The sequence below is a fragment of the Nyctereutes procyonoides genome, unplaced genomic scaffold, assembly GCF_905146905.1.
Source record: "Nyctereutes procyonoides isolate TBG_1078 unplaced genomic scaffold, NYPRO_anot_genome, whole genome shotgun sequence".
Taxonomy (NCBI): domain Eukaryota; kingdom Metazoa; phylum Chordata; class Mammalia; order Carnivora; family Canidae; genus Nyctereutes; species Nyctereutes procyonoides.
The window spans coordinates 46401052-46418351 of record NW_026575044.1 but is presented as its reverse complement, the minus strand read 5'-3'; the positions used below and the strand labels follow the sequence as shown (position 1 = coordinate 46418351).

The 17300-nt window shown below is 45.4% G+C and overlaps 1 protein-coding gene across 1 annotated transcript in view; it reads left to right on the top strand.

Annotated features, from left to right (window-relative positions):
- LAMA1 (laminin subunit alpha 1) overlaps positions 1–17300 on the top strand; it is a 159723-nt gene that overhangs the window by 79829 nt on the left and 62594 nt on the right. The window contains exons 17-26 of the mRNA XM_055324601.1: positions 2686–2813; positions 4247–4333; positions 5047–5258; positions 10826–10932; positions 11246–11426; positions 12138–12274; positions 12908–13144; positions 14398–14541; positions 15065–15244; positions 16674–16859. Of these exons, the coding sequence (XP_055180576.1) occupies positions 2686–2813; positions 4247–4333; positions 5047–5258; positions 10826–10932; positions 11246–11426; positions 12138–12274; positions 12908–13144; positions 14398–14541; positions 15065–15244; positions 16674–16859 (1599 nt within the window). The remainder of the gene's footprint in view (positions 1–2685; positions 2814–4246; positions 4334–5046; positions 5259–10825; positions 10933–11245; positions 11427–12137; positions 12275–12907; positions 13145–14397; positions 14542–15064; positions 15245–16673; positions 16860–17300) is intronic.

Genomic DNA, 17300 nt, shown 5'->3' with positions numbered 1-17300 from the left:
CAAAGAAGGGGGTAGAGGGAAGTGGATGGCAAGGTGGACCCACAGGTGGGTGGTGGGTAAGTGAGTACAGGCAGGGGTAGGTAGAGATCACAGGAGAAAGTTCTGGATGGCAGCAGCATGAAGGGGTCATGGGAGGCCCTAGGGAGACCAAGAAAGAATATGGGGAATAGGTTTAGCTTTCCCTTGGGCCATGCAGCTGCCCTCATGCCCAGTGTGGCTTCCCACCTGCCCTCATGCCCATTCATCTCTCCTGCATACCTTCAGAGTCACCCCCTCTACCCCTGATGCAGAGTCACCTCCTGTACCCCTGATGCAGAGTCACTCTGCTTTCTATAGAGATGTTTTCAAAAAGGAAATAAGTCTTTCGTAGTTTCCCTGTACTTATCATTTCTGATACTCTTCAATTCTTGATCTAAATCCAAGATTTCATCTGCTTGCATGTTCCTGCCTCCTGAAGAACTATTTTTTAGCATTTCTTCAGTGTAAGTCTGACAGTGGACAAAGTCTCTCACGTTTTGTTTACCTGAAAAAGGCTTTCCTTCACCTTTGAGTTGGAAAGAGATTTTTGCAGATATTTTTCAGCACTTGAAAGCTGTTCTGTTTGTTTGTGGCTTGCGTTGTTTCAAATGAAAAGGCAGTAGTTATTCTTATCCATGTAACTCTCTGTGTTGTCTTTTTTTCTTCTCTGCCTGCTTTTTCAGATTTTTTTCTCCTTATGAATCACATTTGTTTTCTGTTTGTTTGCTTCTTCTGTATTTGGAAATCATTTTGAATGTATGCAAAAGTTGTAAGAAGAAAACTAGTACTTAGAGCACCTTTTACCCAGATTCACCTGTTGTTAACATTGTCCCCATTTGCTGTATTCTCATGATCTGTTGATCTAATCATAATGCTTTTTCTAAAGCACTTGAGAATAAGCTGTGCTCCTTTATCCTTAAATACTTCAGTGTCTATGTCCTGAGAATAAGGATTTTCTCTTAACATAACCACAGTACATTATCAACTTCAATAAATACAACTTTGGTATTTTACTCTTTCTAATCTACCATCCATTTTTCCATTCTGCCGGTTAACTCAATTATGTCCTTTATAGCATTTCTTCCCCACCACAGGCCCCTGACTAGATCCTGCATTGCATTTTATCGTCATGTCTCTCTATTGTCTTTAATCTGAAGTACTTCCATGATGTTTCTTTGTCTTTTATGATAATGACACTTTGAGGAACACAGTCATTTTTCCAAAAATAAAATGCCCCTTATTTGGGGATCTTCTTTTGTTTTTTTCCATGAACAGATTCAGGTTATACCTTTCAGGCCAAAACAGTTCATTAGTGATGTTGCAGAGAACCACATGTGGAAGCCCACAGTGTCCACTGTCGCTCTCTGGTGGCACACGCCAGGTGTCGGTCAGTTTCTCCACTGTATATTTACTATTCTTTTGCATTTAATAAGCAGCATCAGGGAGACACCTTAAGATCATGCAAGTATCATATATTCTCTGTCAGAATTTCCCTAGTTTTAGCAGGCTCTGATGATCCTTGCCCCACCAACACTTAACTTACTATGATGTTTGCAAAGGATGGCTCTCCAGCTCCAGCACTTCTCCATGTTTATTGGTTGGCGCACAGCATTCTGTAAGCCCTTCTTATGGTTATTTATTTACCTGCTTGTTATCTGTCTGGACCCGTGGATTCCAAATTCTCCCAGATTTGATTAGTGGAAGCATATCCGGTAGTTTCTGATTGCGTGATGAATATTGTTCATTGTTAAGTTTTTGGATTTTGTTACTTTCCTTTAAAGAATGTCGGAGTTTGTTTTGGCAGGTGGTTAAATTGTCCTAGGTCAGCTGGATTTGTTTCAAGGTTTGTTTTTAAGTTTTGTTAAGGTGGGTCTAGTATAACTTCTACTCCAGGGCAAATTTAGCCCTACTGCAAATGAGTTTTTCTTCTGGGGTCTCTACTGGGTGCTCTGGGTGTTTAACAGAGACTACCCACACCAGCTGGTTACAATTCCAGTGTCCCTGGGTCTGTGTGAGTTCTTAATTGCTCAGCCGGCCACATGGAAATGCACTCCACACACGAGAAGCTTGGATTCTGTAGCTATTTATAAGGGGGCTCCTGTGCAGATTTCTAGAGTTCTTATTCTGTGAAGTTCCAATATTCTGCCTCAATTGCTGCAGCTCCAGTCTCCCTAAATTCTGACCTCTGTCTCCTCAATTCAGCAAGACCTCCACATTCTGCTTGGGTTGCCCCACTCCCTGCACCCAGCTTAGCAAGTGTCTCCAGGAAGAAAGACATGTGGTTGTGGGGTTTCATCCCGCCACCTCCCTTCTCTCAGGTAACCCTGTACCCCTCTGTTGTCCAGTGTCAGAAAGAAGTTGTTTAATATGTTCGGTTCTAGTTTTTCTAGTTCTTTCCTACAAAAGGGCAAGTCTGGTAGGAGTCACTCCAACGTGGGCCGAAGTGAAAGCTTCCCATTTATGCAGATTACACAGATTATACAAATTAAAACTTTTTTATTAGTTAATCTGGAAAAACAAGCAACCCCTCCTCATGTAACCGAGTTTGGTGATTTGTTTTAGCATCTTATCTTTTTTTTTCACTCTGGCTTCAAGTTGTTTTTAGATTAATCAGAGAATCTTTTAAGGAAGCCTGACCTGAGTCTTCTCTTCATGCGTGTGTTCTAGGCGTGCAAGCACAACACCACGGGGGACCACTGTGAGCAGTGCGCGCCCGGCTTCTATGGGCTGCCTTCCCGAGGGACGCCTGGGGACTGCCAGCGGTGTGCCTGCCCCCTCTCCACGGCCTCCAACAAGTAAGCTTGGCACCCCCACCGGTGGAGCTGGCCCAGCACGGCCCAGATTTCTGTTCAGATGTGTACTGATGTGTTCAGAGCAAGACCTTGTGTGTGAGGAGAGTGTGTTATCCAGGGGTAATTAATTAGGATTAAAGATGGAGGGGTGACTTCTCTCTCTTCAAAAAGAACTAGTTTGGTGTTTTAAATTATATTGAAAAAGTTATGTGATGGCAAGAAAATGTGCATAGTTTTGTTCCTCTTGGTCTAATGTTGCTCATGAATTCTTTCAGTGTATATCTGGTGTACCTGCCAGTAGGCTAGGAGGCATAGAGTACACAGACATGTATAAAACCTTGTTCCTGGCCTTAAGGAGTTTTTGCTATAATGACCAAAATATGTAAATAGGAGGCTCATTGAAAATGTGCTGAATTCATTTCATGATTCAACCAATATTTATTGAGGGCCTGCTATCCACTGAGTATCATGGTAGGTACTTGAGTGTCAAAGTGTTCATCCATGGCTGTTGGTCCTCTGGAACCCACTGTGTGGTCATAACTAAAGTGGAGGTATGTCCACTGTCAGGAGAGTGGGATCTGCCAGGACTCCGAGGAACACCCTGAGATGAGGCTTGAAGGATGAGGAGGACTTAGAAGGCCATAGAGAATGGTGTTCTGGGCCCATGATCCTGCTGAGAAATCACAGATGGTTCTGGAGCACAAGGCAGGAGAAGGGTGAAAGGAGCCAGCGATGCACAAGGCCTTGTTTGCCATGCTGAGGCCTGTGAGTCACAAGCCAGTGGTTTGAAAACCCGTTTCTCTCTCACTCCTTTACCTTTTAGGACTCTCCCTCCACCCAGCCCAGAGAACTCCCTCATGGGGATTTTTATTTGAAACTCCACTGCATAAAACAGATACAACCAGGACTACTCTTATGAAATCATAGGGGGGCTCTCAACTGCTTCACTCCACAGGCCCCCTAGACCCAGGCACAGAGGTTGAAGGGACCTCGGCCAGCAGTGGGATCCTTTGGGGAATGTTGATGGGCTGTCATGTGTAAGCTAGAGTTCACTCTTGGCCAGTGTGGGCAGGGCTCTGAGGCAGGCCCGCCAGTGCCAGGGAATCCAGGGAGGGGAACTTGGCTTGGCTAGGAAGTGCATCAGAGAAGTCTTCCTGGAGGAGATGGCTGCTGAGTGGGCATGGGAGATGAGGTGAACCCAGGCAGAGAGGGGAAGAAGTGCCCCCTGGGCTGAGGGACAAGCTGGAGCCAGGAGCACTGAGTGTCCAGTGTCCAGGAGAGAGGCTCATGAGGTGGGCTGCACGGTTGGGGGCCAAGGTTCTGGAGTGAAGACCTGTTGAAAGTTTGTAAGGAATGGTAAAAGGCTGGGATTTAAAATGTTTAGAAATTATGTACCACTCTTTGGAAAATTGTGTTCGTTTGTCCTGTTTTGACAGTTTCAGCCCCACCTGCCACCTAGAGGCTGGGGATGAAGTGGTGTGTGACCAGTGTGCCCCAGGATACTCCGGATCTTGGTGTGAGAGGTACTCTGCATCACTCAACTGACTTCCAGAAGTTGCATCAAACTTTTAAAAATTAAATATCAGTTATATGTGTTTATTTTTAAACATTTAGCTAAGTATGGTTTTAGAGTTTGTGTGTATAATTATTATTTCACATAATCATAGAGAAAAGCCAGTGCATTGATTAAAAAGCTAGTGTGAAAACTCCCTGGGAATTCTTTTTTTTTTTTCCTGGGAATTCTTCAAGAACAGAATTTGGCCTCCTTGAGCTGATGTAAATTCTCATCCATGACAATAGAAAACAGCGGGGAGCCGGTGTTTACTGTTCACACGTTGAGATAGCCATTACTCTGGATAGTTCCATAGGTTAGGGCTGATTTGATTTAATGGCTGTCTTCTGGCGCCTGAAAGCCAACACTGTCTTTTTCTCACATGGAAAACTCAGTGCCCAGCTCTGGCCGGTCCCTAGGAGAACCACGTCACACCCGAGGCACGCAGGTCCAGTTGGCCTGGAGTGGAGTGCACATCTACTGGGATTTATGGCTCATTGTGGTTGCGCTCTCTGTCCTCACAATGAGTGAGGGAAATCTGAATGTCCGAGCTTGGTGTTGCATTGCTTCACAATAAATCTTATGTCAGTCTGATTTGCTAACCATTCAGAGAATCCTTGGATGGTGGGGTAATGTCTAGAGAAAGTGCATTCATTTGGATCCCTCTTTCAATCTTTCATGCAGATGCGCAGACGGTTACTATGGAAACCCAACAGTGCCCGGGGAATCCTGTGTTCCTTGCAACTGCAGCGGCAATGTGGACCCCTTCGAGGCGGGTCACTGTGACTCTGTCACCGGGGAGTGCCTGAAATGCATTGGGAACACGGACGGTGCCCACTGTGAGAGGTGTGCTGATGGCTTCTATGGGGACGCTGTGACAGCCAAAAATTGCCGCGGTGAGTGTCTGGGCTGTGAAGTCAGAGCCCTTACTAATCACCACGTGGAGTCTCCCTCCGTCCACTTATATGTGTCAATAAGGGCTAAGCCTGTGGGGTAACTATCTTGATTGGTGCCTGTGTTAATAACCGGTGTAGACCCAAACACTCCCCGGTGTGCCCCGCCTTAGCTTGATCTCTTACTACAGAGCAGGTCAGGTGGCCTGGAAGATATATACGCCCTTCCACTGGGGGAGAAAGTGGTGCCTGATGGGGTGCACGCTCCGCATGCTCCTGGGCCCGGGGAGGAGGTACACTCGGGCCAAAGCCGGCAGTGTTTGTGAGGGACAGGCTCAGGGGTCTCAGGAGTCCTTGATGGGATTTCAAGATGTGGGGTGCAAAATGGGAAGGCTCTATCCCTGGAGTCTCACAGGTCTGTGCCTGAACTACTGACGCTCCCCTTGACCTTGTGCTGCTCCCTTCCTGACATTGTGGATCACTTAGAACCCCTCACTGAGGGGCAGCCCAGTTGGCTCAGCGGTTTAGTGCCGCCTTCGGCCCAGGGCCTGATCCTGGAGACCCCGGATCGAGTCCCAAGTCGGGCTCCCTGCATGGAGCCTGCTTCTCCCTCTGCCTGTGTCTCTGTCTCTCTCTCTCTCTCTCTCTCTCTGTGTCTCATGAATAAATAAATAAAATCTTTAAAATAAAAAAAATAATAAAAGAACCCATCACTGAAGAAAGCAGACTTTCCCATACCCGAGATGACAAGCTTATAGCCTCAGGGCTGATGGAGTCCTCAGATTTTTATGCAGAGCTCTTGAAGGTGTGAAAGAATAAAAATGACAATTTTACATTATTTTAATAATTTCCCATAAATGCAAAGTCCTGCTATGCTGTTACAACCTGGGGACGCACGAGGCTGCTAGCAATACAGAAAAGGTACTTTCCCAGGCAGCCCTCAGGAGAGGGAAGAGGCTTTGTAGCCTTGGGCCAGTCAACTTGATCCTCAGCAGCGTGGCCACCTTGACCATGCTGATTAGCATAGTAGGACCAGGACCACCTCCTGGTTATGGAGGATAATTATGTTGACCAGTATTTGTGGAAAGCTTCCAAGTGTACACTATACTCATGTCGTTCCTTTTCATCTTTACTGCAAACCTTGATGATTCATTACTTCATTCATTCATCGCTTATTGAGCATTTGTTACTTCCCAGACCACTGTACAAGTATCATCAGAGGAGCTGGAAAAATTTTGGCCCAGCTCTATTGGGGAGATACATGTGATGATGTGGATCTCAGGCCTTGGAGTCTGACTAATGTAGGTTAGAGCTCAGGGTTGGTCACAATCAACTGTGACACTGGGCAAATTTATTAACCTCTCTGAGCCACCGTTTCCTTAAAATGGACCTAGTTATATATATGTTATATGTGTGTGTGTGTGTGTGTGTGTGTGTGTGTTAAGGCCTTTGTAAGAAGTAATTGGGATAAAAACTTAAAGTTCTGGAAATGAAATAAATGGTAGCTATTATAAATGCTAATAATAAAAATAGTACTTTTTGTTATTTTTCTATAGTAATGCTGTTCTAGTAGAAATGTAAATGAAGCATATAATTTTAAATTTTCTGGTCACCACATAAATAAAAAGACATAGATGAAATGTGTTTTATTTTATTTTAAGATTTTATTTCTTTTGTTTATGAGAGACACAGAGAGAGAGAGAGAGGCAGAGACACAGACAGAGGGAGAAGCAGGCTCCATGCGGGGAGCCTGATGTGGGACTCGATCCCAGGATCCCTGGATCACAACCTGAGCCAAAGGCAGATCCCCAACCACTGAGCCCCGCAGGCATCCCAGATGAAATGAATTTTAGTAGTACATCTTATTTTACCCAATTATAAGAGTGGTATCTTTTTGTCACGTACTCAGATTTTTAAAGTATTAATGAGATGTCTGCTTTCCTTTTTAACATTAAGTCTTCAAAATTCATTGCATATTTTATAGCCTATTTCAATTAGGATGCTAAGTTTTCATAAGAAGTACTTGATCTGTATTTAGATTACATAAAATTTGCAGTTGCAAAAGGGAATTTACATATCTAAGTTGTTCACATGTATTTAAATGTTTTTCATTATGATCAAAAAAATAATTTTCCTTCATATTTGCAACTTCATAGACAAAACTGCTTCACTATTTTGCATACAAAGGAGTTCTTGGTGATGAATGGAGGTGAGGGAGGAGGGTCAGAACAGACTGGGTTTGGGTCTGGGTCCGAGTCATTGGACCAGGTCTTAGTTTAAGTGATATTAGAGATCATGTCGGTCTGTCCCATCAGCCACATCTGCAGGGGTCAGGAGATGCACATGCAGTGTCAGGCGGAGAGGACTAGCAGCATTCCAGGGCGATGGATGGATGACCACCCCGGGGTTTGCACAAAGCTCCGTAGGGCCCAAGGCAGTCCATGGGTGCCTCTGGAGGAAACGCCTCTTGATGTGCAGCTTGAAGGATTGGTAGGAGACCCCCAGGTGGGCTGACAGGTGTTGGGAAGGTGTCATCTAGGCCAGGGGGGCAGAGTCTGGAAAGAGTGTGCTGGAAAGTGAAAGGCAGGGTCAGGCCAGGACAGGAGCCATAGTTGACGGGTGGAAAGCAGGCCACATCCAGGGTGGAGAGCGCTGACCTGGGGAGGCTGCCCCATCTGTCTTGGGCTCCAACTCACTTGAACAGGGGTGTGTCTGACCAGATCTGTGTTGAACAGTCACTCTGGAACCACTGTGGGGGACACAGTGGATAAGAAGAGAGCCAAGGCCACAAGAGAAACTTGCCAGAAAAGTTAAAGAGGGCTTCCAGTAGAGCCTTTGTCATGGGGGTAAAAGTGAAGGTAGAAACTAGAAAATCTTGGGACGCTGAGGGGCTTTGTTAGTCAGCCTCTTGATTTCAGCTCAGGTCCTGATCTCAGGGTTGTGAGGTCAAGCCCTAGGTCAGGCTCTGTGCTCAGTGGGGAGCCTGCTTGGGATTCTCTCCCTTTTTCTCTCTCTCTTTCTCTCTCAAAGAAAGAAAGATAGAAAGAAAGAAAGAAAGAAAGAAAGAAAGAAAGAAAGAAAGAAAGAAACTAGAAGATCTCTGTGTGGACTGGAGTTGGGAGGGGATGGGGCTCAGGATTGGGTCTGGATCCAGGTTGGTGGCCCAGGCAGCTAGACTGCTTACAGACTGACAGTGTCTGGGCTCTTTCTAGTCTCCAAGCATTTACACATTTTATTCTTTCCTCATTTCCTTTTTCCTGCCCCCCCCCCAGCTTTGATGGATGAATTCTTATTGTTTCTGGATATTTCATTAGAAATCCACCCAGACCTATAATAGGATCCCTTTATGGACTTCCCAGATGCCCCACAGGCTAATATACTACCGTGTTTTACTAGGTTAACCTCAGTGACAATGTCAGTATTCAGTATTACTGACATGGGAATTCCTAGGGGGGTGTTGGGGAAACATTTGGATGTTCAGACATGCAGGAATCAGGGAAGAAATGGAGCCCAGAGAGGGGCGCCTGTGTGGCTAGTGGTTCAGCGTCTGCCTTTGGATCAGTGTATCATCCCGGTCCTGGGATCAAGTCCCACACTGGGCTCTCAACAGGGCACCTGCTTCTCCCTCTGCCTGTGTCTCTGCCTCTCTCTGTGTCTCTCATGAATAAATAAATAAAATCATTTTTTTAAAAAAGAAATATACCGTAATGTGATATGGTGACAAACCAACAACACGGTGAATACATCATCAGTATTCTGTGATGCTCATACAGTGAACTTTGATGTTTCCCCAGAGAAAGGGGAAGCTTTCAGTGAGACACAGAGGGGTAGACAAGAGAAGGAGGGAGGAACCCAGAGGTGGTCCCTAACCTCAGCAAGAGGGAAATTACAAGGGGAGGGAGTGGCCATGGGTCCCCTCTCACTGGAAGATAGAACAAAGATGAAGACCAAGGATGTGCACTTTGAATGTGAAGTCCTGGGAGACTTCACGAGGAGCAGTGTTTGCAGCCAAGAGGCATGAAGGGAAGGTGAATTTGAAGGTGCTAGGGGAAGGGAGGGCGACAGGGAGATGGGACCTCAGGTCGCCAGGTGTGTGTGTGTGTGTGTGTGTGTGTGTGTGTGTGTGTGTGTAAACATGTGTGGCACAGCAGAGGCCAGGAGGAGGGGACCCACCAAGGCCTTGGCAGGGGGTTGGAGGGCACTCGGGGAAGCACCCAGGTTGGTCAGGAGGGGAAGTGTGGGCTAGAATCTTTGTTGTGGTTTCCTTAGGAAGGAAAGGGCAGGCAGGGTAAGCAGGTTTAGGATTGGCTACTTGGAATAATTGCAGCAGGCTCTGGGGCAGGGGGGCTGTACCTAACTGTCAGATGCATGGCCCTGGGGTGAGGGGTCAGGGGGATTGTGGAAGTGAAGCCTAAATGAACAGAGGTCCTAAGAAGTCCTTTGTGGGGGTGAGCTCTGGATTGGTTTGTTTGTTGGCATATGAAAGGCATGCTGGCAGGCAAGCCTTGTACTCGCTCTAGGCATCCACTAGCCTTGGGAAGGGCAGTCTCCAGGGTCCCTGAGGCCCCAGGAGGCATGCTTAACACAACTGGTGAGTTGAGTGTTCAAAGGTAAGCTACAGAAATGGGGCCCCTAGCACCTCCCCAGCCTCCTGCTGAGGGACTCACAGATGATCCACTTACCAACAGAGAACACCTCCCTTTCTTCTGATCATCAGCCTTCCAGCATCTACCATGGCTCCACCTCCCCTGCAGAATGCTGACACACACAAAGTGTGCTTGGGCTTGACAGATTTGTGAAGTTTTTCTTTTCTTTTTTTTTCACATCGTTTTACCATGTGACAGAGAGCGTGCATTTCCTGAGTCCGAGCGTTTATCAATAGTCTATGTTTCTGTGGAGTATTTTTTCAGCTTATTAAATATTTGTAATAAGCAGCATATTGACAGCTGTGCTATAAATATCAACAATTTCTAGGAGCCATTAAATTGTATCACTTTGTAAAGGCGGGGGACTTTGTAGTTTGAACATCAGTACCTTAACTATAGATGAAACTGAAATGTGTGGCCTGAACGTAAGTATATTAGAGCTACAGATGACTCATGACTTAGGACAGGGCAATGTTCTACGTTAAACTATGAAATGTAATAATAGCTATTTAGATTGTTATAATGGAGCTTTAAAATATTAAATAAATACATGATTAAAATGCAAGCAGGTGACTAAATTGATTTTTGAAATCTCCATTGTATGTTTTTTATTAAGATTCATTGATAAACATCGGTGGCTCATTTTTTACAATTTCAAGGAACTCCTGAAGTTGGTTAAGATCATTTGCTAATTATTATCTTAATAGCTTCAGTGGTTTTTCTGTGGGATGGCTCCTTCCACCAACCCTGCGTTGGTTTACTCTTCACAAATATACTCAATTAAAATTTATTGCAAAGTAAATTTTTTAGTTTAATGATTTGAAACATGAATGTTCAAAATTTTTCCTTTGGGGATTAAGGGATCTTTTTACAATCATACCCAGAAATGGGCACAACTATGTCTCTTGTGTGTATGTGTGTTAGCCTGTGAATGCCATGGAAAAGGCTCCGTTTCTGATGTCTGCCATCTTGACACTGGACTCTGTGACTGCAAACCTCATGTGACTGGACAGCAGTGTGACCAGTGCTTGGTAAGATGCCTACTGGTCGTTGTATACAATTAAAGTGTTTGTCAGTGATGCCTATAGTTGATACCCTAAACTTGGTTCAAATGAAATGGACTTGGTGACTGCCAGCAAGAGCTAATGCCCAAACACGGCTGCTGAATGCTGTGTATCTACCTACACAGTGTGACTTCAGTTTACAAAGGACAGGAATGATGTCATGAACTCTTAACGATTCTATGAAACATTTTATGTTTGATTTGGGAAACATTCTCATAAGTATTAGTGGCTAACTAAAATGTATTCTGGCTTCCACGACCCCACCCCTCCTGTGAAACAGCCTGGCTATTACGGGTTGGACACGGGGCTTGGGTGCCTGCCCTGTAACTGCAGCGCGTCAGGCTCCATGTCCGATGACTGCACAGAGGATGGCCAGTGTCACTGCCAACCAGGCGTAGCTGGGGAAAAGTGCGACAGGTGTGCGCGGGGCTTCTATGCATACCAGGACGGTGGCTGTACACGTAAGCTCCAGAACTCATGATTTGAGACTTTATGGTATTTTCCAGACTTTTCTTTGAGCTCTCCTTTGACTTCTAATTCTGTTAAGTTCCTTTACTTTTCTCTCTTTAACATGTAGGATTTCATACCTTTTTTTTTTTCTGTAACCTAATCCCTATTCTTAATTTGTCCATAATCTCTGGTCAGGCTTTACTAATTATGTGAACTTAAATTAATGACCTTTTTTAGCTCTAGTTTCCTCAACCATAAAATAGAGAATGTAATCATAATCTCCATCCGGGAGTTACTTTTTTTTTATTTTTTATTTTTATTTTACTTTATTTAATAATAAATTTATTTTTTATTGGTGTTCAATTTTTTTTTATAAATTAATTTTTATTGGTGTTCAATTTACCAACATATGGAGTTACTTTTGATGTTGAACCTAAAGTCCTTACCATGGCATTTGGCACACAATAAGTGCTCCAAAAATATTAGCTGTTCTTCCCACCTATTTCTGTTTCTCTTTCGCCCCTTTGCCAACGTCTCTTGACAAGGAGGACAGCTACCTGCTGAGGGACACGGGCAGATCTTGGGAATAACGAGGGCTCTGTTAAGAATGAGAAGAATGGTCTAGATAATCAATAGATGGGAGATAATCTGTGGCATCAACCCTGACCCCTTCGATGGCATGGTGTCCAGATGTGTAACAGCACCATCTCTCTCTGTTGCAGCCTGTGACTGTGCTCACACGCAGCACACTTGTGACCCGGAATCGGGGGCGTGTATCTGCCCTCCTCATACTCGAGGCGCCACCTGTGACCAATGTGAGGACGGATACTGGGGCCATGACCTAGAGCTCGGATGCCAGGTGTGCACTGTCATCTGCATTTTCTTAACTGGGAAGCACTTTGCTGGAGCAAGTTTCACTCCTTCTCTTTATCCATTCACTTGACCTTAACCTTGTTGAATGGCTCTATGGTTTGTATTTAAAACTCAGTACAGGTTCAGGCATCAAAGTGGAAGAGGCAATAGCCTTACAGTACTTTAGTCTGAGTTTTCTTCGAGAACCCAATTGTGGAACTGACGGTTAGAAACCCTTATTTTAGTGCCCTTTAAATATAGTCTCCCACATACACCATCTTCCAGGAGAAGGGCATAAGTCACTTTGGTGGGGGGAGGTTATAGCCAATCTTCTATGTAGGTTTCATCAGTTAAACTTGGATATAGTTTGTGTTTTTAGGAACAGAATTGACTTTGGCTTGTAAGATGCTGCTGCTGGGTTGACTTTCAGGTCATGCCCAGGGTCTGTGGGCCCCCAGGAGGCACAGATGGCCAGCGTGGCAGTTGCTGCCTTCTGTTGGCTCGGGGCAAAGTGAATCCATGTAGCAATCATAAGAGATTGTGTCGTGTCCCCAGATTTCATGTTCTCCTGTGATCTCAACATGTGTACATTATGAAATTGTAAAAAGTACCTTTTTATTTAGTTAGTTAATTTTTCCAGGCCTGCAATTGCAGTGCTGTGGGGTCAGCCAGTCATGGATGCGATGCGCTCACAGGCCATTGCCCATGTAAGCCTGCATTCGGTGGACTGAGCTGCCATCAGTGCTCCCTGGGGTACAGAGACTTTCCAGACTGTGTGGCCTGTGACTGTGACCTGCGAGGGACATTGGCAGACACCTGTGATGAGGAACAGGGTCTTTGCAGCTGTGCAGAGGACACCGGTACCTGCTCTTGCAAGGTAAGGGCCCTTGGTGTTCCGCTCTCTTCCCCTCTTGCACTCATCACTACGACTCTTGGGCTTTTAACTATCTAAAATCAGCAGCTAGGTTTTAGACACTTTTCATAGTGAGTTCTCACTGCCTGCTAGGTTTGGGTTTAAATTCTGTGTATGCTCTGCTAGAACAATGGATGATTCTTTAAATGGAATTTTTACTGATTATTGTAAGTGTCAGATGATAGAACTGAATGGAAAAACCCTGAGTTTTCTGTCCTGTGTTCCAGTTGGTTGAGCAACCAGTCTGTCTTGAATACACAGGTAAAATAGATAACACAGGGCCTTCAAGAAGATTTGTGATTTGGGGCACCTGGGTGGCTCAGTTGGTTAAGCATCTGGCTTTTGATTTTGGCTCAGAGCATGATCTCAGGGTGATGGGATTGAGCCCCATGTTGGACTCTGTGCTGGAGCCTACTTGGGATTCTCTCTCTCCCTCACCCTCCACACCTCAACCCCAAACTTTAAATAAATAAATATTTAAATACATAAATACATAAATAAATAAAAGATTTCTGATTTTTCTAGGTGGCAAGTAATCATTCTTTTGTATGTGCTGGCCAGAATGAAGGACATTTGTGTTTTTTTATTTTCCCAGTGTGTATAATTTTAACATCATGTTTAATTCCATGTATTTCCACTGATTTTCTCCATTGCTCTCTGTTAATGGGAGGTAATTGGCTACCTCCTCTGGTCCTCTTCCAGGTGCTGGTGAGATGGAGACAGAGTAGTGAGCTGATTAGTGACTAGGAATGAGGAAGGGAAAGCTTGTGCAAATACTATGGCCTGGGAGTAATGGAAACGTCAGGGAACATATTTTTGGCTCACCACATCGGCGATAGCAGCGTTCATTACAGACGGTTGGAACAGGAGGCACCTGCCTTGGCCACTGCCTGGTTGGTGACCGGTGGCCCTCCACCTGACCAGTCATCAGAGTCACCTGGAGCCTCAGGGAGATGTTTCCTATTCACTCCAGAGAGGCTCATCAGGGAATCTATATATTCCCAAAGCTTCCAAGATGATTCCTATGATCACATTTGGAAGTCACGGACGCCGCCTGAGAGAGTGGATATTCACTGGGGAGCATGCCTAAGGAAACCGCTCCTCCAGGGATGTTTATGAATCTAGAATTATCTTTGTGTTTTACTTCATTCCTGTTCAGCAATCATGTCTCATTTTTCAGGTAAAAACAAACAAGGCTATTGCTTTCTCTCCTTTAGGAAAATGTGCTTGGCCTTCAGTGCAGTGAGTGTCGAGCTGGCACCTACGCCCTCCACGCTGAAGACCCTCTGGGATGTATTCCCTGCTTCTGCTTCGGGCTGTCACAAGCCTGCTCAGAGCTGGAGGGTTATGTGAGGATGCCGGTACGTTGCACATGTGGTAAAATGTGCTGTTCTTGACCACCACCCCCAACCCCCGTGGAAGGTGGGTGAAGGTAGGGGAGGTAGTCAAGTATTTACTTTAAATTTTGCTTTTCTGGCATGGGAAATTCCAGGAAGCTAATCTGGGCTCATCATGAATCAGAGCGCTGTTTCTTCTATCCGAGGAAATAAATGAAGCTGGCACTAAAGGCACTCGGGGTTGCTCCTTAGCTGATCTATCAAAAGCTTGAGTGGAAGAGAAAATAAACTGCAATACACAGCAGCTTCCTTCATATAAGTGAATCCTGCCCCAAAAGAGCAGTTGTTTGGCCCTGAATGCAGCAGTGTCAAACACGTGCAGTTTTCATTTGAACCCAGATGTTTGAGTTTGAAGGAAATGTCTTTGTTACTCCTGTTCTAACAATGAAGCTGTCTGGTCTGTAAAACAGTAGTAGAATGTGACAAATCCAAGGCGAGGAGTGAATTCATGCTCTCAGGTATATTTTTTTCTCCCTTCGGTGGCTAGGTGACGCTGGACTCAGAGCAACCCCTCCTGCGCGTGGTTTCTCAGAGCAACCTCAAGGGCACGACTGAGGGGGTGTATTACCAGGCCCCTGATGTCCTCCTGGACGCCGTGACTGTCCGGCAGTACGTCCATGCAGAGCCGTTTTACTGGCGGCTGCCGGAGCAGTTCCAGGGAGACCAGGTGAGGCCCACACCTGGCCTAAGCCAGTCCGCATGTCCCAGAGAAGACAGGTGTCCTTTGAAATCACAACGGGCTGTGTTAGCCTACCGTTACGCGAGGCGGTTACTCCCTCTTTTCGGTGGGGATAGGGAAGTTCAACACTTCTAAAAATTCCTCCGGATATATATGGCTCTCAAATAACTTTCATTTGAAAGTCTTTTCGGGGCACCTGGCTGGCTTGGCCGGAAGAGCATGTGACTCTTGATCTCAAGGTCATGAGTTCGAGCCCCACGTTGTGTGTAGAGACTCCTTAAAAATAAAATCGTAAAGTCTCTTAAAACTCAAATCTTACTATATTTCTCCTTCCTCAAGCAGTCAGTCAACAGACATTTTTCATTTTTATTAACATAAGCTCAAGTGCTGTGGTTCTTTTCAACAAATTGTTACTCATTTGGGAGAAAGCAAAAAGCAACTATAACAGAGTACTGAAGGCATCATTTGCATTTTTGTTTAAATAAGCATTGGAGTCTGTGTGAAATCACCCAGACCTATAAAAGTGGCACATACGCATCCACTGTTCCCATAGCTATAGGTCATTTTTAATTCAGAGGAGCCTGAAAATAATCAGGACCATTGCCACACTGATTTGCTATTTCAGTGCTTACCTCCATTGGTGCCATTGACATGAAACTCTGGGAGGTGACATCTGTGGCCTTGGTGGTGGTGGTGGCTTCACGGGTGTATACTCATCCCCAGAATCCTTGAGTTGTGTACCTTAAATACGTACAGCCTTACATGCCCAACATGCTTCAATAAAAGTGTTTTTAAAACTTTTGGGGTGCCTGGGCATCTCAGTCGGTTAAGCGTCTGCCTTTGGCTTAGGTCATGATCCCAGGATTCTGGGAACAAGTCCCATGTCAGGCTCCCTGCTCAGTGGGGAGTCTGCTTCTCCCACTCCCTCTGCCCTTCCTCTTTCTGCCTCGTGTTCTGTCTTTCTCTCTCAAATAAGTAAATAAAGTCTTCAAAGAAAAATACTTTTAAAACATCACTTGCTTTAAAAAAAAAGCCATGGCTTGAGTCAATTTAATAATTATAATTAAGGGGCACCTGGGTGGCTCAGCAGTTGAGTGTCTGCCTTTGGCTCAGGGCGTAATCCCGGGGTCCTGGGATCAAGTCCTGCATCGGGCTCCCTGCATGGAGCCTGCTTCTCCCTCTGCCTGTGTCTCTGCCTCTCTCTCTGTGTGTGTCTCATGAATAAGTAAATAAAATCTTTAAAAAAATAATAATTCATAATTAAGTAAATTAAAAAGACACAAATTCCAGACAACCTACCCTACCTGTGTGATGTGTTTTTAAGATGCAGGATTTCTTTCAAATGGCAGTAGGCTTGTCATGAAATGGTTTTGAGGTGGTGCTATGTCTGAGAAGTAAACCTTTCACTTTTGCGTAGCTCCTGGCCTACGGCGGCCGACTGAAATACAGCGTGGCCTTCTACTCTTCCGATGGCATTGGCACCTTCAACCTCGAGCCCCAAGTGCTGATCAAAGGCGGCCGGACCAGAAAGCAGGTCATTTATGTGGACGTGCCTGCACCGGAGAATGGAATACGACAAGAGCAGCAAGTGGGAATGAAAGAGGTGACCATGTCCTCTCTTCATACCTGCCCCTTGGCGGTGTGCAGTTAGCTCTGGAAGCAGTGGAATCACAAAAAATGCTGACATGAGCATGAGCCAGAAGACCCTGGGATCAGAATCGGAGTGGGTTTAACAAGAGTAGTAAGAACGATTCAAAGTTCTAGGCTTATTTTAGCTTGGTGCAAATTGCGTCCTAAATCCTTGATCGTGACACACGAGTCTCCATCTGTGTGGGTGTAAGGGTGCGGAGTCTCTGGACTTGCTTGGATCTGGCAAGTGTGCACTCACATGGCAGACAGCTGTGGACAGTGTGGCAGTCTGGCCCTAGGGGACACAAGTGACACGTGTGCTGCCAAATGAGGCTGGCACACCTGCTTCCCCAGGAGGTGACAGCAGAGCTTCCTCGTCACGCTTGTTGTCGTGCACAGGGCCAGGCTCACTTCC